The 24,317-nt window shown below is 39.9% G+C and overlaps 1 protein-coding gene across 6 annotated transcripts in view; it reads left to right on the forward strand.

Moving 5' to 3' along the window:
- Positions 1-24,317, forward strand: part of DACH1 (dachshund family transcription factor 1) — a 553,005-nt gene that overhangs the window by 492,712 nt on the left and 35,976 nt on the right. For all 6 annotated transcript variants that reach the window (XM_053307879.1, XM_053307882.1, XM_053307883.1 and 3 more), the window contains 3 exons: positions 9,841-9,988; positions 12,909-13,052; positions 13,517-13,585. In XM_053307879.1, coding sequence (XP_053163854.1) covers positions 9,841-9,988; positions 12,909-13,052; positions 13,517-13,585 — 361 coding nt within the window. The remainder of the gene's footprint in view (positions 1-9,840; positions 9,989-12,908; positions 13,053-13,516; positions 13,586-24,317) is intronic.

Genomic DNA, 24,317 nt, shown 5'->3' on the forward strand with positions numbered 1-24,317 from the left:
CATTTCTGTTACAAATAAGCTCATTTCAGTACTACCTTCAAAGATTAGACTTCAAAGGCATTACCAAACTTTCTGCAGATTTCCTATATAGCAGTCCGCTTGTCTATTGTATGCATACTGCAGTCTGACTCAAACATTATTCAAGGTTTTAACTAACATATTATACGGTATGGTAGCTCCAGAGAGATTAGGAGGATAAAAGGGAGGTGGGAGGGCTGCCTACATGTATGCGGATCCTTCGTATGGCAGATGGAAGTTTTGCCACCACATGGCTCTGTGTCACATGCACCAACAGTCATGCAGAAAAAATTGAGTCATCACATAGCTGTGTGCCTCAATTTCCACCTGATTATTTTTCATGAAGTTTCATCTTCTTTAAAGCCTTCCAGTAGAAGTAACAGAAGAACATTAACAGTAGTTATATCAACAAAGACTGGTAGGAAGGAAGGAAGGAAGGAAGGCGCTTCATTTAAGTGGCTTCATTGCATTTAGTGGAGAACTTCCAAGCTTGATCCAATCTGCTGAAGTGTTAGAAATCTGTTCTGCACATCAGGATTTATTTATACAGGTAGACAGAGCTATATCCAGATAATTTATATAATCATAATCCATAAAGTATAGTATCACAGTCAGTTCATAAAAACAGGAGTGTTATTCTTGTCAGAAATTCATAATAGTACAGGAAAATAGAGTAGAGAGGTGTGCAAGGTAAATACAGAATTTCCGACAGGTTAAAACTGTTTCTCATTTGCACGTAATAATATATGTAGGTATAAGTACAATTACAGTATCCAGTTTTAGCATCACTGTGACTGGGGTAGCAAACAGAAGGTAAAACAAACAAAACCAAGCTTAGTTTTATTATTTTGACTAGCATGCTTTTTACATCTACCCTCTATTCCTAGAGCAGCTAATGAGGGTTAAGTATTACTGGATACTTGCTAGTGAAATACCATGATATTCACAGTGCAGTTTTTGAACTGGTGGAACAACTGGTGGTTCTGCACCAGAAATAGTCCTCCTTCTCAGAATTGTTTTTTCCAGAGCTATTCACAGTACAGGGCAGAATTCTGCCTGTTCCTCTGAGATTCTGACAGGACTCAGTGTACTTGGCGCTGGCCTAAGTTCCATTTAATTTGTAGCAAGGACTGGTTAAAAGAAGTTAAAGGGCACCTGATAGGTGTTAATTGATTTTGAATATGGGTGCCAAGTCACTGTGGTTGATTATGTTGTCTTTATGTCAATAGCTGTTCTTTATTAGTAACCAAATTGGAAAATTGATATCTCTCTTTTTTTAACTAGGGCTGCAAGATTTAATCATAGGCTATTCAGCTATAACTTCACTAGATTTTTTTTTTAAAAAAAGATTCATTTAAATCATTTGAGATTCATTTAAATTAGCAAAGCCAAATTTTAATTTTGAATTAAAAGTATTCTTGGTTTTTCTTTGAGATGGTTTCAAGGCCCAGTTCTTACTGAGGTAGTAAATCTGTGTTTGAGATGTATTAATCCATGCTGCAGTAGGGGCTCATATGGCTGAAATTGATTTAGATATAATTAGTTTAATAAATTGATTAATTGGTTAAAATGTATAATTAATCAACAAAAACTTTTTAAACCAGTTTGTAGCCCTGTTTAACTGAGTGCCTCCATTATGAGCCCTTTATGTAATACGAACAAAGCTAGTGAAGGAATAAGATGAATTCGTTGAGCCTGAATATATGAGGATACAACTCAATTCTTGTTAGTTTGCAGGCAAACTTTAAAATACTAAATATTCTCTTTGTGAACACAATTAATGCTATTGATGCTACAGTTTAGAAGAAACCTGTAAGATGAAGTCACATATGAAGATTGCATTTACACTGGGGAGTTTCCTGTACTGCAACAAGATAAGAATATTGCCAAATAATTTGCAAGCATTATATCAAACAAAAGCTGCAATTTAGTACCGATTGTATTCAGCCCTTTTTTTTATCTGCCTTCTGCAAACATTTGTGAGAATGAAATTTTCTTCAGCAGAATGCTAATGAGAAAGGAAAGTTACATGCAGAGTTTTAAAATGCTGCTATTTTTAACTTTATTGTTGTATTTATTTATTGTTTTAATCATATATGTGATCTGCCTTAGCCTCAGTTCACAGTAAGAAGACAGGCTATACATTATAATAATGATATACATTATAATAAATAATATAAAACTAGCTGACTGGGCGCATAGCGTCTGCGCCCCTAATTCAACTCTTCCCCCCACCTTCAGCCCCTTTCTCTCTCCCGCCCCCCCGCTCATGGTTTCTCCTGCCGCTGCCTTTTCCTGGCGGCCCAGCTGCCTCCTGACCCTGGCGGGTGCGCAGGCCACCACCTCCTGGCAGCAGCTCAGTGGCCTCCTGCCACGCGTGAGCTACCTCAGCCTCAGCCTATCAGGCACTTCCGCCGCCCAGCCAATCAGCTGGGTGCCGGGATGCACATTCTAAAGGTGCACCCAGGAGGATTATATATCGTTGTGTAAAACTGTCTTATTGTATGGGTATTTATGATAGGTAAATAGCATACCTGCCAACATGCCCTTATTTTTCCATTCATCTGAATGGATAAATAGGGACATGTTGGCTAGAATGAAATAGTCATTTTGAGTCAGGCAGTGAAACAATCTATCAAGTGATTTTGAATAACATAATTTCAAACAGATAGTGAACAGTACAGATTCAAACTGTTGCTGCAACTATAGTAAAAAGCAAATACAACACTAGAAACAATGTAGAGTATTTACTTGGACACTTAAAATCATGATTTTAAAATTTTAAGGCAACCCTTAATAAAGGAACACAGAAACACAGTCCAAAGCATTTTTCATTATGAACATGTGTTGATTACATCATAATGAATATGTGTTGATTACATTATCACCTGTAGAAGAAGCCCCTGGTGGCGCAGTGGTAAAACTGCCACCCTGTAACCAGAAGGTTACAAGTTCGATCCTGACCAGGGGCTCAAGGTTGACTCAGCCTTCCATCCTTCTGAGGTTGGTAAAATGAGTACCCAGAATGTTGGGGGCAATATGCTAAATCATTGTAAACCGCTTAGAGAGCTCCGGCTATAAAGCGGTGTATAAATGTAAGTGCTATTGCTATTGCTATCAATCTGACTTTACTCTGAGGTTCAAACTATACGTATTACACAGATTTCTGTTATTCTTCCCACCACTTTATTTTTTAAATCCCAAAGCAGGATGCATTGGGATTCAAAGGGTGCACACAGAGAGGCCGTATAAACATTTTATGCCTCTGAAAGAAAAAGTAGTTTTTGGGGGAACAGGTTTGACGTGAAAGCAACCAGAAGGGAATGCTTTCATCAGCCTCTTTTTTGGATCTGATTCCTTTGCAACTACAGGACAACGGGTGTAAGTTCAGTCAAGACCGCTACAATATTGAGACACAACTGTTTCACTCCTCTCCCTCCCCCCCTCCTTCTCTGTCTCCTGACTCTGTCCCCCTCTCTCTATAGGATCCTGACTAGGACAAACCTCTTATTAACGGAACTGATAAGCACATAAGATACAACACCTCTGCACACCCACCTTTTTTTGGTTCTGCACAGTGCTAGTTTCAGTTTTTTTAAAAATGAAGGAAAGAATCATAGAACTCTCTGCATAACATATAGCTTAAGCCTAAAGGTACAGCTGTATGTTACTACCAAATGTGTATTTAAAAACAAACAAACAAACCCAACAGCTTCATATTTGAAGGCAAAGCAGTGCTTTTCTTTTGTGCAGCCTATCAGGCCCAAGTCACTTTCCTCCCACTCATGGGTTTCAGATATGTGTTTGTGCAATCCTATGATGTGGGAAAGCAGGGAGCACTCCTTCTCATCCACTACTTTTTTCACCATCTGCTTCTAAAGCATGCCTTTTTTTTTTTACACATGTGCATGTAACATGTTGCCCCAACCCCTAGACTCATAAAAAGAATCATCCTATTTGGGATTTTTCTTTAGTGACATAATGGTAAAGTCAAGTGGAACTGGTAGCAGCATGTAGCCATCTCAAAGGGCTCATTCGCATTCACAGGGGCTAGATTATGCTACTTAATGGAATACTGGAGGGAGGGAAAGTTTCGTGGGGTGAGAGAGAGCAAAAGCGAGCTCTTTAAAGATACAGAATGTCATTCAAGAATGATGGCACCTGCCCACCACCACCTGTGGATGTTGCCTTACTTCCCTATCACTCCCCACGCCACCCACTGCCTTTGCCTTCTCCTCCTGCTGTAGTTTCAGAATGTAAAGGGATCAATGGGGATTTAAAACCCATCCTTCCCCACATGCTCAGAAGCTACAGTGACGGGAGAAGGAGGAGGAGGTGGTTCTTGTGTGATGCCTTCTCACTCCTGAGTGTGTGGGGATGCATGGGGTTTTTAAACTGCAGCTACACTAATAGGAAAAAGGAAGTCAACATGAGAGGGAGGTGGGCTGGAGCTAGCCCAATTGGTCCAGCCCCTTGATGCTGGCCTCAGGTGAAACCACTGAACCGAGAGTTCTGTACATAAGGATGACCCAATTTATTCTTACAACTCCTCTATGATGTAAATGAGGCTGAAAGATACAGGAGCAACCCAGTAAACCTTGTAGATGATTGGGTAGTTAAACCCAGATGTACAACACTACACCATATTGCTTTCAACAAGAAAAGAAGTTTTCTTGTGATTGTTGCAAGAAAAGAATTGCCTGCCTCCCTGGTTGTAGTTCTATACTTAGAACAATTGACTCCTCTCACCGTTGGCTACTGAAGTCATTGAAAAGTGTTGAGATGCCCTACTCCTATTCAAGTTTGCAGAGAATGTTGATGAGAGTGTTGTGTCAAAATTGCTCGGCTCTCAAAAATCAGACATCCTGCCCCGTAAAGAGCACAGTATCACTAGTTCTGCTGGGCATACCACGCTCTCTTCCCTAATGACATGTGGGTTGTTAAAAATGTGGGTTATTACAACTGAAGAGTGTTGATCTTTCCAGCCCAAGACAATTTGCTTTTAGTGCTGTAGCCATTTGCTACATGCTTGTTCTCCTCCCCATTCCACACTAGGCAATTCTGACTTTTCAAATATTTAATTTCATCCTTCCCTACATCATAGATGTATCACCACATAATAAGGCTATTCTCACGCGCAGCCTAAACCAGGCTGAGGAAGCCCAGCTTGTGTAAGGCTGCTCGTGTGAGTGCCAGGATCGCTCCTGAACCCAGCGCTTCTGCCTTGCCTAGCACAACTTTTAACCCTGGCCTTTAGCTGGGGGTTTACTTAAGGGTGTGAGCATGCACAGCCTGAGCATACACAGAGTTGGGCGCATAGAGCTCATCATGCTGCGAAAATAAGTCCCAGCCCTCAGAGATCCACACTGCACGGAGAAGCAGTTCGTATGGGCATGTGATGGCATGCCAAAGAAGACCTTACTGATCATCTGGGGGAGATCTAGGTCCATCGCTGCCTTCCCCCTGCCCCCACCTGCCCTCGGGGTAGTGCACAACTTCAGTATATTTCAAACTGTACAAAAAAAGAAAACAAAGGCTAAACTAAAATGTTACCTCTATTGTGGAAAGATAATCTACCCAGGCATATTATAAACCACTAGTCTTGGTGTGCTGGTAGGATAGTAACACTTGCATTTTCATGTTATATACTTGTGGAGCAGGAATTTTTGACAAGCCACCACTTGTAGTGGCTAGCCATCGACATTTTGTAATGGCCTGACCTACATACAGTACAGGGAAGTTAGTCCAATATGATGTAAATGCACTTTGTTATAAAGAAAGCACACAGCTGACATACAGATTAAGTTACTTTGAGTAATCGCATTGAAATTAATGGGACAAATTAGTCATGACTAACCTATTAATTACAATAGAACTTAATCTGGATATTAGCCACTGCATTTACAGGTAAGTAAGTCATTTGCTGCAAGACATTTTATAAAAAACAAAAATTTCTTAGCATAATATGTTAAGATGTTTTATAACATGATAATTTGGAGTATTTGGAGAGGCACGTTCAAAATCAATAAAATAAGTTCTTCTACGATTTATCAGAAATTAATAACAAGAGAATCACATAGCAGTGATCATTTAAAATAACTTGGGGGGGGGGTCAAATCCTGCACACAATTAGGCTGCATCATTGCTATTAAAGTGAATGAGAACTAAGCCCCTTAAATGCAGTATTGTAGTCCAGTTTCACATTGATTTAATATCAGAGCAGAAGATTCACCAGAGAAGTGGCAAGCTTGATATACAAGTGTTTTGAGAAATCTTTTACAGATGATCCTTGGTAGAATTCACAGAAATCCATACAGCCCAGCAAATAATATTATTGTTAGTGTCTCAAAGGCTCATTTTTTGCTGCCATATGAGGGTTTTAGGTGCTGCATTTTTAGCCCTTCCTCACGTACTGCTGCATGGAATTTAGGCTAATGGTTACACTTTCCAAATATTTCACATTGGGGTTTTTCATTGGCAGTAGTAACACTTTTGCACTGGCATCCATTTGGCTCCAACTGCAAAATTTTGTCCATGTTGGCTGCCCTGCTGATGTGCCTGATATAACATTTAAAAATTAAAGTTCATTTTCCATAGGTAATAAGGAGTCCCTAGTGGGCTCCAGAGCCAAAAATGCTAATATTTTTCAGCATAATGAGCAGCAGTAGACAATACATTACCATTAACAACATTAGAAGAAAGTGTTTCAAAAATATGTTAGGGGAATAGGGTGGAGAAGAAGACATAGAATTGAAATCCAAAGAAAATGTAACATGCTTTTAGTAGCTTCACACTTTGCAAAGGTGCTTAACATAAAATTACACCCATCAGTGTTGCAGTTTAGCATTATTCTCCGTGTTTATCCATGATTGTTTTATATTTAAAGAACAGAAAAATATTGTGTTTTGTCAGCCAAGGACAATAATAGTTTAATAGTAATTTATTTTCCATTGCTACTGATAATACAACCAATCAACACGTTAAGTGGTGCCAACATTGGCATCTTGCTAAATAAATCTCTAGGCTTTGCACTGCGAGTACATCTTTCAAAGATAAGTCAACAAGAGCAATCAGAGCAGAAAATTAGAATTTGGTATGTTAGAATTAAAATACAGCTAAACTAAAGTTTTAATTGGGGTGATCTAAAAGGGCACTTGATGTAATGATCTCTTTCATTTGTTACTAATTGTTTGTTCCTGATGAAGAAGAAACATGTACATGAATGTTGCTGATTGCGTAAAGATGGCAGTTACCATGGCAGCTAGTTTTTATTGTTCAACAAGAAGGGATCGTCAAAATGTAAAGAAGGTCTTCTTGTGAGCTTTAACATTTTCTGACACTTTGCCACAAGGGACACTTTTTTTGTTATAATATAATACTAGTTTGAAATAATGATCTCAGTTTATCTAAATGACTGGTACAGTCATTAGATATCTGTGGCATTTAACCTGGGGAGATTTCTACTTCCAGAGTTTGCTGGAGGTAGGCAGTGGAATTGTGCTTGCATCTGGTGGTCTACAGGAAGTTAGATGCACATTGTGCAGTTGCCACTTGGTATATCTAACCAAAGAGTGTGTGAGCTGGGTAAATATAGATGAGAGGAGGGCAGAATATTCTAAATCGTACAAGGCTATAACCAGGGTCTCAGATTAATTTCCAGTGAGGTCAAATGTATGTTGTATCTAAATCTTGCTTCAAAGGATTTAATTCTTCTAAAAAGGAATGATAGATTATGAAAAGAATTGCTTCTCTGTGACTTTTATCATTGCTATCCACTTTTCCCTTCAATTTGTCTGTAGTTGTATGAACATCTGTGTGCACTCCTTGCTTTGTCTCTGAAAATACAAATGTTTCTGAAAGTTATTTTTGAATAGGTAGCATTTATTTTCACCATGTCAAAGTGACTTTGCACCAGTTTCCCTAGCCAAATTCTGGTGTATATACTGGCTGACATCCAGATGAATGTTGCAGTAGTGCAAACATATCACACTTGTGCTAGGATGTTGCCCTAGCTAGCTCTGCTAAATTGAGAGCTTGTGTTTCCGACTAGTGTTCAACCAGTGCAACAGATTGCCCTTGAACAACAGATGGCACACTTCCTGCTGTGAAACCTTTTCCTTACCACATATGTTACAGCAAATGATGCAAAGCTATCTGCTATTATTGTCTTGCAAGTGCAACGCTTGCACAAGCAGACCAAAACTTCAAGAGACTGTGCAACATTAAACAGCTATTTAGCTACAAAACCTTCTTAAGTGTCTGCATCTTTGTTTACTAAATTAGTGCAGCGTTAGTCTGGGTGTCAGCCACTACGTCCCATACATGTCCTAATTTTAGAAGATCTGAAGGAGCTAATTAATGTGAACAGTCCACTATCCCAACTATAAAAACAGTCCATTGTTGTGTAAATAACCATCCTGAATAGCTAGCTTTAAATTGCATTAATAGGAAATCTGGGGAAACCATTTTGTGAAGACTGAATTTGAAAAGCTTCAGAACTATGTAGCTGATAAAACAAATTGGTTTGATGACTGTATTTCATGTATAGTGAAATACAGATGGGTGACAATTGGTGTATCCTGAAAATGGATAAGGCATAGCATGAAATAGTCTTTTTGTGGGTACCATTGCTTGTGTTTTAGGGCTTAGCCTAAATAATAAGCCTGCTGGTTATAAGATAATGAGGCTCTCCACATGAGCAATGTGGAGAGCCTGCAGGGCTTCTGCAGGGAGAGCGGGATTGACCCGCTCTCCCCACAGACGAGCATGGAGCCTGCCCTAGGCAGCCGAATTAGTCACCCACACCATTACCAGCTCTGTCATGAAGCTGGTAGGGGCAGCAAGTATCTGGGTCCACTCGGCCCCAGGAAGTCTCAGGATGCCCCGTGTGAGTACATGGGGCATTCTGGGGAGACCCTCCCCCGAGGCCAGGAGGCTTGTTGTAGCCGCCTGGTCAGGGGTCTTCTCATGAGTCGCTGTAGCATGGAGCCCTGCCGTGGCAACTCATGATCAGGGAAATGGGGTTAGCGGAGCACTCCCTCCACTAACCTTGTTTAACAAGGGGGGATTTCGCTAGGTTTGCTGTCGGGATCCATGTGGCTCCCATTGCAGCACATGTCCACTGGAAAGTGGACTGGGCTCCCTTAGCCCGCTTTTGGGCAATTGTGAGAATAGCCTCAATGTGTTCCTCTTTTGTGACTTGCACTTACTTTGTGCTCATTTGGTGATCCCTGCATAACTACAACTGCCCTTGTATAAACAGGATAGAATGCATTATCTGCTATCCCTTTCCATTACATTTTATGTGACAGACCAGATCAGTGAACCCATTTACATCTGGTGGGCCTGGATACACATATAATCCAATCCAATACGGTCCATCCATGCAATGGAGCTCTAAAATGGAGCTTTCAGTGATGGGAGAAGGTGTCTGGACATGCACAATGCTAGAGTAGTCACTGGTTACACAGAGCTTCTCTGTACACTTTGGAAAGCAAACTGTTTTGGATCTGCTTGCTAATATTACATTTCTTCTTCATTCCATCCCTTCCTGTTCCTTGCCAGCCAGAAAATGAAATTTGGTTTCTTGCCTGTTCAATCTAGACTGCATCTTTTTGTCTGTTTTGTTCATTTAAAAAGAACCCTAAATAATGAGATAAGAATGATAAGAGGCTGCTTATGGCATGCCCACTTGTGATTATGTCCATCTATGGCAGTGATCCTATAAAAAAGTGGTTATTAGGATTTTACATGAATAGCTGTGAATTGGTCCAATGGTTTCATAATTCAAAAGATTATTCTGATATGCTTTATTCCAAACAGGGCCTGTTAAAGGTTGCCATAGACAATGCTCGAGCTCAGGAGAAGCAGGTTCAGCTGGAAAAGACAGAGCTCAAAATGGAACTGTTCAGGGAGCGGGAATTGAGGGAAACACTTGAAAAACAGTTGGCAGTGGAACAGAAGAACAGAGGTAATGATCAAGTAACAGCAATGATAATAAAATAATAAACACTCCGTTGGAGTGTCTCAAGCATATCACATGCCTCATCTCAACTTTGCAAAGTATTTTACAAACAGTAATGTATGGTCTTGCTTTAGTTCCTTCAGTCAAGAACACTTCACTCTAATATATCATGGGGTTTCATATGAAGAATTATTTGTTTTTAAAAGATTTTATAACATCAACTATATCACTTCTGCACTGCTGCACAGACGGTCTAATGGTCATTCTATAGGTTTTGAATCTCATATCTTCCTTGTTCTGCTCATGAACTCAGTATGGCATAGCAAGGTTAAAAAGAATACTCAGCATTTTCAACAGTATATTATGATTAGGAAATTTAACATTACTTGATATAGGATGCATCTTTGACAAACCCTGCCTATTGCTGAAAAGAAACATCAAATTCTGCATATGTGTAACACATATATTATAGTATTGTACAGCTGGGGCAATGTGAACTGTGGTTAGACCTGCAGTACCTCTGCAAGAGGATTCATATTTAAGCAGGTAAAACTGGCTTAATTACCAAGATGTACACTCGATTAATTACGAATCAGCTAGACTTGAGTCTTCCTGAACCGCTACTGGCCAAATCAGCTTCTCTCTACATTTCTCCATTTGTGTGCAGTACCAGAGCTTGCTGGAGAAGGCATAAAATGTAGAATTCCAGGATACCTTGGACATACTTGCATTCAGGTAGCAAACTCCAAGCAACAAGTCTTACATCACTTCTGAAAACTAATGACCATCGTGTTGTTCAGTCTTCCACCAATGTTTCCAGTTGGCCCACACAGCTGCGAGCATTGAAGGAAGTGCTGGCAAACTTGTGTAAGATTGAAGTTGTGCACCAATTGTGCATCAACAATTCATGAACACAACTGCCATTGCTTCCAACTGAAGTTGTGTTCCTGAAGTGCAGGTTTTCAACTTTAGGAATCTGTGTTCTTGTGCAAGGACACCAGTGTTTCTTGATACACCAGCAGCAGTGCGGGTTTATCAGAAACACCAGTGTAGGACTGCACAATATTTCTGCTTATAAAGAATTGCAGTTATGTGGCAGCTTCTTTGTATGCCCTTGCTGTCTAGACTTGGTTCATGGCTGATATGTCAATGACTTGGTTGATCTAAAAATTATGGAAGTCAATGAAGATTGCACAGCCGTGCTTCTTGGTAGATATCCCTATAGCCTTTAATATAAGAGGTTTATTGACATAACTCTGTATTAACTACGTTTCCTGCCCTTAACTCAGCATTAATGCTGTGGTCCAAACTATTGTAAATATTACAATAACCCCCCAAACAAGAATAAAATTTAAAAAGAAAGTCTTTAGACATCTTAGCATCATAATACAGATCAATAAAACTTGCTTCCAGAAAATGTGTTTTGGATTGATTTATCAGGATTGTAAGTGAACAAGTGAGCTAATGAACTAGTAGTAAAATGTATGCTTTGAATAAATAGCACGAGAACCTTATATGGGAAATATATATACTATGCTGCTTACGAGTTATGCTACATGACATGTTTACTTGTCTCATTTCCTTTGATTTTCATTTCTATCCTCTAATTAGTGACTGCTTTGACTGTAGAAGCTGCTATGATTGTAATAAAACTAACATCATATTATTTCTTAAGTGGGCAGGCATATAGTGAGGCATTACTTACCATAGTTCTGAAATTCACAGTCATATTTACAAAGGATGAGGCACAGCAAACACATAATTCAGAAAACAACCTATACTTTTTTTGTACTCATTAAGATTATTTGCAGTATGGTTATAATAAACCATAGAACAGATCAAAATGCTTCTGTCTTGCATCTAAAATATAACAAGTAATGGTTTTCTGCCATGTTGACTTCTGAATCAGTATGTCTGTAAGAGAGCCCCGTTCATACATTTTTGTCTCCAGTCCTGTACAACATACATCTGTCTAATGTCTGACTTGACAATGAGCATTGTCCTGCTGTAGATGTCAGTATGATATACACTCTCCTTCTTCCTGTTGGAAGGAGGGCAGCAAAGGGCAAGAAATGGAGCAAATGACAGTATGCCCAAAAAGAAGGAGTATGAAGGTTAAAAGTGGAAAGTTAATAGGATTGAGTACCGTGGAAGGAATACAAACATGTCATCGCTCAAGAGAAGCTCTGAAAGATTGCACAGTTTGTTTATCTCAGTGGTTTATGCTGATAGGATAGAAAATGATTGTGAACTGTAATACTTCCAAGAGTGAAGCTGTCTCACCCAAGCTTAAACATTGCTTGTAGTTGGAGTAGCTACATTGCCAACTCCACCTTGTGGGAGAGAAAAGAACAAGCAAGCAGCAAGGAATACTGTATTAAGTATTCGCTCTAAAGAGCTAGTATAATTGGAAAACAAAATGGCAGGCACATGAAAATGATTTTTGGTTTTTGGCATTCATATAACATAACACTATATAGAGTTCTGGAATTCATAAACAGTTATGCATAATGTCTTGTGAGTCAATGAAATATTCCTTCTCTGTTTATTAAAACTTTTTCATACCAGCATATTGATCCTAAGAGTTGGATTAGTCTCTCTGCTTGCAATAGTAGAGCAACTCTTGCAGAATGTCATGATTGGTGATATTATTTATTTATTTGATTTATATACCGCTCCTCCAAAAATGGCTCAGGATATTGCGCTAGCGATAGGCATACCTCATTGTAACTCTTTTTTGCTGTGTGGAAAGTTCTAAGACTGAAGCATGAACATTAGCTTACGTGAGGTGTAAGTAGATATATTTAATAAAACACTTGATATTAAATATAGCATTAGAAACATTTTTAAAAGAATTTAAAATAAATAAAACATTAGAACTAAGGTCTTGGGGTTGAACTTAAATAGATCTTTTTCTCCACAACAGCAATAATTCAGAAGAGGTTAAAGAAGGAAAAGAAAGCCAAGAGGAAATTGCAGGAAGCACTTGAATTTGAGACAAAGCGGCGAGAACAAGCAGAGCAGACACTGAAACAGGCAGCTTCCACAGATAATCTCAGGGTCCTAAATGGTAAGAAGTCAGCTTTCTGCATCTGAATGATTAATGCATAGTTCAAGTGGTGTGAGAGAAAACAGGGTCATGTTGGAAAAATAGTTATTGGTTAGTTTCTTTAACCACAGGGAGAAAAATTAACATTGCTTCTCTCCCTGAAAGTGATTTTTCCTTTGAATTGCAACTGTGATTTCTTTATTGTTGTGATGGGGGGAAAGCTCTGAACCAGACAATTGTATTAAATTATCTGCTTTGAGATGCCAGCTCTCTGTTTTTGACTGTACTTAAACATTTGTTTTTCATTCATCTTGCTATTCTAAAATTATTGTGCTGGCATCCAGTTGTTGTTCAGCATTTAAAACCAGGGCAAAGGTTGATTGTATTGTAATTCAGGACTGGAGTAACAGGTTGTAAAAAAAAGAAAAAAGGAAGCTTTAAGACTCAAATGAAATATGTGTCAGCCTTACCTTTCTGTGCTTTAGACTCTCTGACCCCAGAGATAGAAGCTGACCGCAGTGGGGGCAGAACAGATGCTGAAAGGACAATACAAGGTAGGAATTTGCAAAAGGCAATAAATCTAGATCTTACTATATTAGTTTTTCCTCTGCTCTAGCCCGCTATTCAAGCATGCAGCCTACCATCTGGGCCACATCAAAACAAGTTCATACAAGGTCAAGTTCATCTGGCTTTTTTATAAGAGAGAATTCATTTTGTGCTGATAGATTTCCTTTAAATTAGCAGGTCATTTCTGTTTATATAATGCAATTAAAGAAGAAGAATTAATTTGAGACAATGCAGGATTGCATTCAGTGCGGTGAAGATGAATGAATTTTTGTAATGTCTACAGCCATATCTCTCCAAAAAGGTATACTTCACTTTGTCAAGTGTACTTAACATACAGCTAAAAAGTCTTAATCAGGTAGATAATCTTCAAGACAGAAATGTTATTTCATAAGCATTAGTAAATCACTCACAATTACTAAGTCAGACAAGGGGTGTGTATTTTCACGGAATAGATCCAAGCAGATAAGGACTGTTTGATGTGATCTTGTACCTAATATAGATTCATAAATTCAATTTAATTAATTGGTACTTTCACATAATTGGTGGTAGAACGGTACTTATAATTTCAAAATATTCTTTAGTTTGTGATTTATATTTTAATAGCTAGATAACAAACACCTCAATATTAATAAAAAACAAATTCTAAAGGTTGAATATATGTGCTAGTATCTGTGATAGCCGATATGCTAAATAGGCTGACATGAATACTGAACAGCAAAAATAGCATTTATTTTCAATTTTAAATGAAGGTACATTCTTCAAAGACAAGCCTAAAATGATTAGCTGAAGTAATCTCTCTGAGAAGCCTTTCTTTTGCATTTTAAAGTCAATCACTCTAAAAGTATCATTTGCTGTCTTTTTTGTGTTAGTGAAGCTTGTTTCCTAACTCTTCTATAGCTCCCATTACACTAAAAGAGGGCAGTAGGAAAATCTTCAAACAGATAATATGTAACACATTTATTTAACATATAACAGAAATACAAGAGAACCAGAAAGTTTATTTTCACACATTGGGAAACTCAACTCAAGGGATGCAATGAATTATTTTATGAGGTGTGAACTCAATAAACCAGCAGCTGAAAGACCGAAGTTAAGTGATGAGTAATCACTGCTTGGACTATGTGCACTCTGCAAAAATCTGGTAAACAAAACCACCTGCCTATCAAAATATTGCTTTCTTATTCTGCTTTCATTGACTGATATCCAGACTAACACTGGCACTAATGCAGTGCCCAACATCCACCCTGAGACTGCACTATTCCCTTCCCTCTGACGCCCATTGTGATTTTTGACAATCTTCCTTCTGAAGTCAAAATATGTCTCTGAGAGCTGTATGGCCTTTAAACTAAACTCTGTTCCATTGCCAGCTAGTTGTGCTCTGTGTGGCCTCCTGAAGATATGTTCCAAAGAGTCGTGCAACCCTCAAGGTCAAGGATATATTTCCAGGAGGCACAGTGGCCTCACAAGGAAGGGTTGTTATTAGAAACCACCACCACCTTCCATGTGACGGCACAGTGTTAAGGCAGATGTCAGGCACTGCTGCATTAGTGCAATGCTAGTCTAGATGACACACAAACCCAAGAAGACTTAGTTTTTTGTTGATATGTTTGAAAAAGGACATCCAGGTGAATTACACTTCAGTTGTGGAAGAAACTGCCTGGCCACAGTCCTACAAGAATTATGTATATTTAAGCCCATTGACCCCAGCACAGAGAAATTTACTCATGCTTTTGCCCTGTTGGAATCAATGGACTCAGGTTAAATGATTAACTTGCCTGATTTCAGTAGAACCTAAGGACAATGAAGTTTCTCTGGTTTGAGGCCTGGATTTTAGTTGGCATTGTGATTAACTCTGTATAGGTATTTTGACCCCTGTGTTGAAGTTAAAGGAACCAACAAAACAAGACAGCTAAGATTAAGTATGTAGTTTAGAGCAATTTTTGTACATGCAATTCAGCTATTTCTTCTCTGTTTGATGTTCCTCATCTGCAGTCATCCTTACAGCCCAATCCTAATTGTGTTTATTCAGAAGTAAGTCTAAGAAATGCATCTTTAAACCCATTTATCAGCTGAGCTTAAATTAGATTAAATTGAAGTACTGGCTGGCATCTGGACTGCTTGCAGAAGGATGTGCTAGAGCAAGGCTGCTGTGCTAACTACTTTTGCTAAGCCTGGAGTTTCAGTCTGGACTAGTGTTACACTAGTGCAAACATGTTTGTGCAAGCTGTGGAACACTTCATATGTTGTAATGGGAACTTTTGTACAATAATGCTATAGCATATTTTCAAAAAATCCCATGTCTGCACAACTGTACCATTTTCTTGCAACTTTACTTGTACAAGCGTACCATCAGGATGTCAGCCACTAAATTTATATTTATTGGGAATACTTGTCATACACTTTTGTCTTCTTTCTGAGAGGAGAGCTAGTCCTGTGGTAGCAAGCATGACTTGTTGCCTTAGCTAAGCAGGGTCTGCCCTGGTTGCATATGAATAGGAGACTACCTGTACATATGTGAGCAATGTAAGATATTCCCCTCAGGGGGTGGAGCCGCTCTGGGAAGAGCAGAAGGTTTCAAGTTCCGCTTCTCCAAGATTCCTGAGAGATTCCTGCCTATAACCTCCTGCAACCTTGGCGAAGCCGCTGCCAGTCTGTAAAGAAATGGCAGGCTCTGAAAAAACATATGGCAAAACAAACCAAGATTTGGTGATTGCCTTCAATACTGATCTGAAGATCAATGGTCTGACTCAGTATATAGCAGCTTCCTATGTCTTATGGAAATATGGGCATAATACAACAAAGATTGGTTTGGGCTTAATCCCTTTAAACTAAATTCTGCTCCATTGTCAGTTGTGATTAACTGGATTGTGCTTTATGTGGCATCAAGAACAATAATTGAGTTCAAAAAGGCTCTGAGCAGTATTTGGTCAATTGACCCCATTATATGTCTTTGCACTTATGCCCATTTCATTATTAGATTCCACTCACTGCATTTTACAGTAGTGTATCTATAGTAAAAATTAAATTGCTTAGTTAGAATTTTTGAGGTCCTCTGCAATAGTTGTCTTCAGGTGTATTCTGACGGCATGGGGTACCGCTCAGGACCTTAAAAGAGATAGTGGTTTTTGCTCTTCTTTGCAAACAACTGTTGCCCTTCCTTAAATTTGCCATTTATGAGTAAGCTTCTGGAGTGAGTGGTGGTATCTCAATTCCATTCATTCTAGATGAAACTGACTTTTTGGATCCTTTCCATTCTGGTCTTGGCCTGGTTTTGGGTCAGAGACTGCCTTGGTTGCCCTGGCGGAAGTACTTTACTGGAAGGTAGACATGGAGAGTACAACCCTGTCAATTGTCCTTGACCTTTGAGAAACCTTCAAATACCATTCTGGAATTTTCTTTCAGGGATGGGACCTGAAGATGTGTTCTACAGTGTGGTCTTTCTCAGGGGTCAGTTCCAGATGCTGCTGTTACAGGGGCTGCTGCTATACCCCATGGTCATAGGCCTGTGGAGTTTCACAAAGGCCTACCTTATCCTCCATGCTGGTTAATGTCTATATTAAACTACTGGAAGAAGTCATCCAGAGGTTTGGACTGAGGGGTCACCAATATGTTGACAACATAAAGTTCTGCCTTTCATTTCTATCATCTAGTCTCAAGGAACCAATGTAAATCCCGAACTGGTCTCCAAAGACACTTCTGGCTTGGATGAGGGCAAACAAACAAAACCAATTCAGATAGGAAGGAAGTGCTCCTGGTGCGGATGTGCTTCTGGATTGAAGTATTCAATCAGACTGGGTTGTTTTCTCCCTGAAAGACTTATGCAGTTTTGAGTGCTGCTGGACCAAGCATTGACCCTGAATATTCAGGTGACCATTGTGGCCACAAGCACCTTTTACCAGTTTTGACTGGTACGCCAGCTGTGATTAGAGCAGTTCCTGGCATCAATTATTCATGCATTAATTAAGACGGGACCACTATATTGTAAGATGATTTGAATGTTTCGTTTGGTTTAAACTTGGCTGCCAGAATATCAGTGAGGCAGCGGGAACAAATAACACCAATTTTGTTCCAGCTACTCTGTCTGCAAGTATGCCTTGAGCTCATATTAATGTAATGATATTAGCTTTAAAATCATAAGCAGTCTGGAACCAAGCCACTTTAAGGACTTCCTTCTTCTGTAAAAACCTGCCTGGCTTTAAGATCAGCCTTGGAGGCTTAACTCACTTACCACCACTAACAAAAATTTGGTGACAGGTTATTCTCTGTGGCAGTACTGGACCTGTGGAGGTCCCTGACCAGGAAGGTTAGGATGGCTCCCTCATTTCCTGTCTTTAAAAGGCTTTTCCTATGGAAACATAACCTTATACTGCCTGCTATTCCTATTTTATTGTGATTATTTTCTGTGTAATTGAATGTAAGCCACTCTAATGATCACTGTAGTGGACAGCCAGCCAGCAACTACAGGGTTAAGGTTGCCACAGGCTGTTTCCCCTTATTCACAGACTGGAACCCTGGGCCATTTCCAATCTGTTAACAAGATGGGCAGATCTAAGGTGGCCTCCAGGGACGTCTGGGGAGAAGAAGGGTTTGCCCAGGGGGAGACAGGAACAACTGTTCCTTTCATTCTACCATCTTGAGTCTGAGTGGAGGAGATGGTTTTGTTGCTGCAGAGAGCACATGCTTTTCATGCAGAAAGGAACTATGGAGTTTTACAAAGGTCTCTCTGAGTGAGTCTGCATGTTCCTTTGGCAAGGGACTGCAGGGGTTGGTTCCACCAAGGTTCTGTTGAGTTCCAAGGGAAAGGGAGAAGTCCAGGCTTGACGCTTATGTAGCTAGAATTAGGAGGAAAGTGTTTTAGTAAGAATAGTGCTAGAAGTGTTGTTTTATTTTCGTGTGTGTGTGTGTTACATACCCAAGTATCTGCTTTGTACCTATCCTCAACATCAGCCTAGTAAAGGATTAATTTAAGTACTGCCTGAGAATGGGCATTGGAAAACTTTTGTAACCCCTAAGAAGCTAATCTTATTTGCAGCCAGCTAATCTTGAAAACCTGAACTTACTTATAGTGCAGTCATTATTTTTCGAGTATTTGGATTCTTTGGTGTATAATAACTTTTCCTCATAATGAATCCTTATGTGGATTCATTGCACACCATTTCTTCTGCTCATTTTGACTGTCATTGGATAGTGCCAACTGTCAACTGCCATGTGCCAACTACACCCCCACCCCCACCTGCAAGGCAGTGGGGTACTTATTTTATTTTTCAGGAATATTGAAGTGTTTAGATTTTTGGTGTCTAATAACTTTTTCTCATAATAAATCTCTGTGAGGAGAAGCATTATACGCCTTTGTTTCTTTTGTTCATTTTGACTGTCATTGGACAGTGCCAACTGTCAGCTGCCATGTGTCAACTACACACACACACACACACACACACACACACACACACACACACACCACACACATTGGTGTACTCAGTTTATTTTTTAGGAATTTTTGAAGTGTTTAGATTCTTTGGTGTCTTAATTACACACCTCCCTTTCTTCTGTTCGTTTTGACCACACTGCTTTGCAGGTGGGCATGGAGAATTAGTGGTATCTCATGTTCTAACTACCCCGCAACCCACAAGCCACTTATATTTTAGGAATGTTTAAGGTGTTTAGACTCTTTGGTGTGTAATGAATCCTCATAGGGATTCATTATGAGGAAAGGTTATTAGACACCAAAGAGACTAAACACTTGAAAAAATCCCTAGAACATAAACTGAGTAGTACCCTGCTGCCTTGAGGGTGAGAGGGGGGTGTAGTTGGCACATGGCAGTTGGCACTGTCCAAAAGACAGTCAAAATGAATAGAAGAAATGAAGGTGTGTAATGAATCCTCATAGGGGATTAGTTATTATACACCAAAGAATCCAAACACTTGAAAAATAGTGACCACACATTTTGATCCATAACTCCACTTCTATAAGGGTTAGAGCTTAGCTTTTGAAAAAAATGAAAGCTGGGAATCTAGGGGAATTAATAGGAGGGATCCGAATCCTGAATCAATTTGAATCGAATCAGGAGCGATTCACTTTAGACCCGAATCTAGGCAATGAACCACAGGGGTGATTTGTTCTGTCTCCAAATCACCCGAATCAGCTAGATTTGTGTACAAATAGATTTGTACTCGAATCGATTCACACATCCCTAGAGTTAATGGTCAACACAGTAGAAAACAGGCAGTCAGTGAAGATAAGCTAACATATTTAATATGTAATTTGTGTCTATTCTCTGTCATTAGACTGGCTGCTGCATTATGCAATAGTCTTCTAGATAGTTATCAAAGATGGCCACCAACAGAGTGCAGTACAGTAAATTAATACAAGTTACTACAGCATGGATGATGGTGGCCAGGTCATCATCCTCTCTGACAGGGTGTAATCACTGACCATCTTATACCAGTAAAAAGCACTTCCATTTACAATTGCCACAGAGAATCCCAGTGTAAACACTGGGCGACATGCAGAGTAACCCGGTTGGTTGTTGGTTTTTATACCTCTCACAAGAGACTGTCATCATAGAAAGTGACTTCAAGCATAGCTATCACCAAAACAATTTAGTTAGTCAAATCATCAGTGGTGGTTGGGGCTAAGGGCTGTTCCACATGTGAACCCCAACTCAAGCAATGTTAGGCAAGAATACACTTCTGCAGCTACTTAAAACAGCATACAGACAAATGTGTTGTACTGCTTCCATTGGAAGTTGGATCTATAATCCTAGTACATGTAGATGCAAAATTATAGATTTTGGCAGTATCATTTATAAATTCTATCAAACGTATGGGTTTTGCCAAACCATCAACATCTTTCAAAATAAAGACCAAACCATATTGACTTTCCAAATAAAAAGATCTTTGATTGCTTCAGAAACTTGCTTACCATTTGCAAGACTGTTGGGAAAGAATTTTGTATTTGTGGAGAAGTTAACAAAAGAGATGCTGTATGCTGTTGTTATAAAGACTCAAGCCACTGATGCTAAATGGGGAGGTTTACTTGGTTGGTGGTAGACCCTGAAGAATGTACTTCCGAGACCAGCTTAATAATTTTGACAGTGGTGTGTTTTGATATGCCTAACTGTGCATTGGATTGGGCTGTTAATGGAACAATAAGGAGGGGGCTAAACATGTTGGTCTTGAGCTGCTAAAGGCTTTAAAGGTTAAAACCAGACTTTGCTTGGAGACGCCATTAGCAGTCATAAGAATTGCTCAAATAAATCCTCAGCCACTTGACTGAAAGCATAAACTGAATTGTTTTCTAAATGGATTTGCAATCCTTTTAATCTATTATTAAACAAGTCTAATGAGTATAATAGTCTGAGTAAATGAGCATTTGTTTGTGTGCAATTCTTCTACAACATACTTGTCTTACATGTGAAAGCTTACTTCTCTGAAATATCAGGGTTTTTTGTTTGTTTTGTTATAAATTGGCTGGGATATTCGCACTTTACAAGAAGCTTGCTCTACTTCCAATACTTGCTCTACTTCCAGTACTGATGCCTTGTAATATTTTGAGAAGGGAAAGCAGTGTACAGAACAAATATGCTTAAAGTATTGTCAGGTTTGTTATTTGTTTATATAATCATGAATAGGTTCTTTCTTTGGCATAAGAAAAATGATCAGTAGCAGGATTGTTTTTTAGTTCAGCAGTTTGGATTGCCTTCTTGCATCTCTTATTCATTTTTAATCACAGCCTGGGTTAGGGTCTAGATATCTGCATGGCAGCAAGCATGCTCTGTAATGCAAAATCTAGTTCTCTCATTTAGGAAATGAGCATTTGCAACTTGCTTGTTTGGTTTTAAAAGAAGAGCCAAGTAACTGCTTAATCCTATCTTTATTATTATATTTATACACCCCCTTTCCACGGAAGTGCTCACATATTCCTATGTTCCAGTCAGGCTGAAAGGTCCCCATCTCAGTGCAGTGGCACAGCTGGTGGCCTTTCACAGGAATCAGTAGCACTGTGTAGTAGGGATGTGCATGGAATCGTTCGGCACTCCATTCTAGGAGCACCAAACCAGTTCCGTGGACCGGCATTCAAGCTGGTTCGAAGGTGGTGGGTGGATAACTTTAAGGGCAGGGGAGGGTGCTCTTACCCCTCGGGCCACGTTTCCCCCTCTGGTGCTGTGTATTGAAACAGTCCGGCGGGGTGGCAGTGTACTTTCCTGCCACCCCGTTGCTTCCTCAGACAGGAAGTGACCAGAAGTTCCTGGTGTGCATGGCCACTTCCAGTCCGATGAAGCAACGGGGCAGTAGGGAGGTACACTGCTGCCCCACTGGGCCATTTGCATACACAGCGCCGGCTGGGGAAATGTGGCATGAGGAGTAAGAGCACTCTCGCCCGCCCTTAAAGTTATCCCCTCGTGCCTTCGGATCTCCAGGTGCCAGTTCCGTGCACATCCCTACTGTGTAGCAGCAGCCATTAGCATGAATGCATTGTTGCTTTAATCAATGATCTGGGTGATGCTTTTTTAGAACAAGCCCAGAGATGTTTTACTCAAAGGGAGAGTCAGTACCCCTCATTTAGCAGGTGCACAGTTTAAACCAAAGAAGCCCACACCAAAGTTCTGCCTCCATGAAACTCCCGAGCACAAGCATCCACCAGGGGTGTATCTATGGGGGGGCAGGGGGGCATGTGCCCCGGGCGCCACTTGAAGGGGGGGGCGCAATTTCTTAAAATTAAATAATTAAAAAAATGGCCACCAAAAACAAAATGGCCACTGGGCATGCTCAAATGGCCTCTGTGAGGCCCTAGGGCATGCCACGCCTCGCAGAGGCCATTTGAGCATGCACAGTGGCCATTTTGTTTTCAGTGGCCATTTTTTTTTTAAAAAAATTTAAAAAATAACCACTGCACATGCTCAAATGGTGCCTGTGAGGCCCTAGAGGCCAGTGTGAGGAGGGGGGAACTTTGCAGACCCCCCACAGCCTTTAAGATGTTCCCCAAAGGGGCTACAGGTAATTATTTTACCTGTAAAAATTAATATATTATGTCACTGTACACAGGTTCAGATTGGCACTATGTACAGAGAATAAGGGCTTGTGAATACTGAGCTGACGTTTATGAGCTAAGATTGTATCCATTTGCTCTTACTTTGCTTCTTGTGATAAGTGAGTTAAATGTGATGTCTTAATAATATGGCTATTAATGGTCAGTTTGTCTTTGAATCAATGTGAAATCCTTAGTATTAAGGCCCACTGGGAGTTTCTTGCTCTTTCTCTCATTTTTACTGTCTTTCTGAAATACTAGAATATATTCCAAGCAGTGACACAGTTTACTCTGCATATCATTTAATTATTTTCAGAGTATCTGGGAAAAGTCAAATTCTCCATTTATTTTTAAAACTTATGTAATTGTGATGCTACAATGCATAGCAGAGAATTAGACAGGCACTTCTTTTAGTTTTTCCAAGTACAACTCCGCATAATATTTGGGGATTTCATGAGCCCCAGCATCTGAAATTTGTCGTTTTCCAGCATTTTAACCTGAGCTATCCAAACAAATTAATGATAGCCCCACAATTTGGATAGTTTTAAAAAATAAATCTGAAGTGGTAGATAGGAGCTTGACCACATGTATGATATTGGTAATTTTTGTAATTTTTAAAATAAAAGTTTTCTGGAACATGTGTGTCAGTCAGATGTATGTTGGGGGGGGTGGCGGGGGGTGGCGGGGGGCGCAATTTCAGTGCTTGCCCTGGGTGCCGTTTTCTCTAGTTACTCCACTGGCATCCACCCCAAATGCCAAGAGAAATGTGAACATACCTCTCACAAGAGACTCAGCATAGCACAGCGATCACAAAACCAATTCAGTTATTCAAATGGTCAGTGGTGGATGAGGCTAAGGGCAGAAAAGCAGTGGCTTGTTCTCACTCTTCTCCCCTGCCCTGACAGACTCGCTCTCTCTTACCTCACCTCGCTGTGACATTAACTTGAGGAACAGGAGATCAAGTGACCTGGCTCCTAATGCTGCAGAGAATGTGTGCCGCTACCTTTATTTGTGGACTTCAGTTTATCCCTTTAACTGCAAGCTGCATTGGGATCTCTAAGTTATCAGATAAAGGACCTGTTAAGACCCTTGGACTGTATGTTTGATGCCTAGTCCCATCTACCAAGCTTAGAAGGCTGCCTTAACATAAGCTACTGGTTATGCCTCAGCATCAAAATCAACGTATAAAGCCCCGGCCTAAGCCATCATGCATGGGAGAGAAAAATATTGAGAGTCCATAACAGTTTTCACCAATTAAAGCCAAAAAATATTATTGTTCTTGTTAATGAAAATATATTTATATCTCATCTTTTTGCCTGGCAACCGGTATCCAAGGTGGCCGACAAACACAATTTATACACAATAGTCATAACATTCCCCCGCTCTGAAAGAAGTATAGGGCAGCATCTTGACTAGTTAGTCATGACTAAACACCATTGAAATCAGTGGCTGACATCCTGACTAACAAAGCATGCATACTTTGAGGGTCTGTGGGGGTACAACAGGAGCCCTTATACAACTCCCCATTCCACCTACACAAATATTGTTGCTCAAGAGACATCAGAGTTCTAAGCATTCTGGAAGGGTTTTCTAGGACTGGAAACATGTTGCTGATTCTCAGTTATATGTTCCTGACTGTAGAGAGCTGTTCCAGAGCACAGAGAGCAGTTAGACCTTTGTTCCACCATAGT

This window comes from Hemicordylus capensis, chromosome 3 (genome assembly GCF_027244095.1).
Source record: "Hemicordylus capensis ecotype Gifberg chromosome 3, rHemCap1.1.pri, whole genome shotgun sequence".
NCBI classification, from domain to species: Eukaryota; Metazoa; Chordata; class Lepidosauria; order Squamata; family Cordylidae; genus Hemicordylus; species Hemicordylus capensis.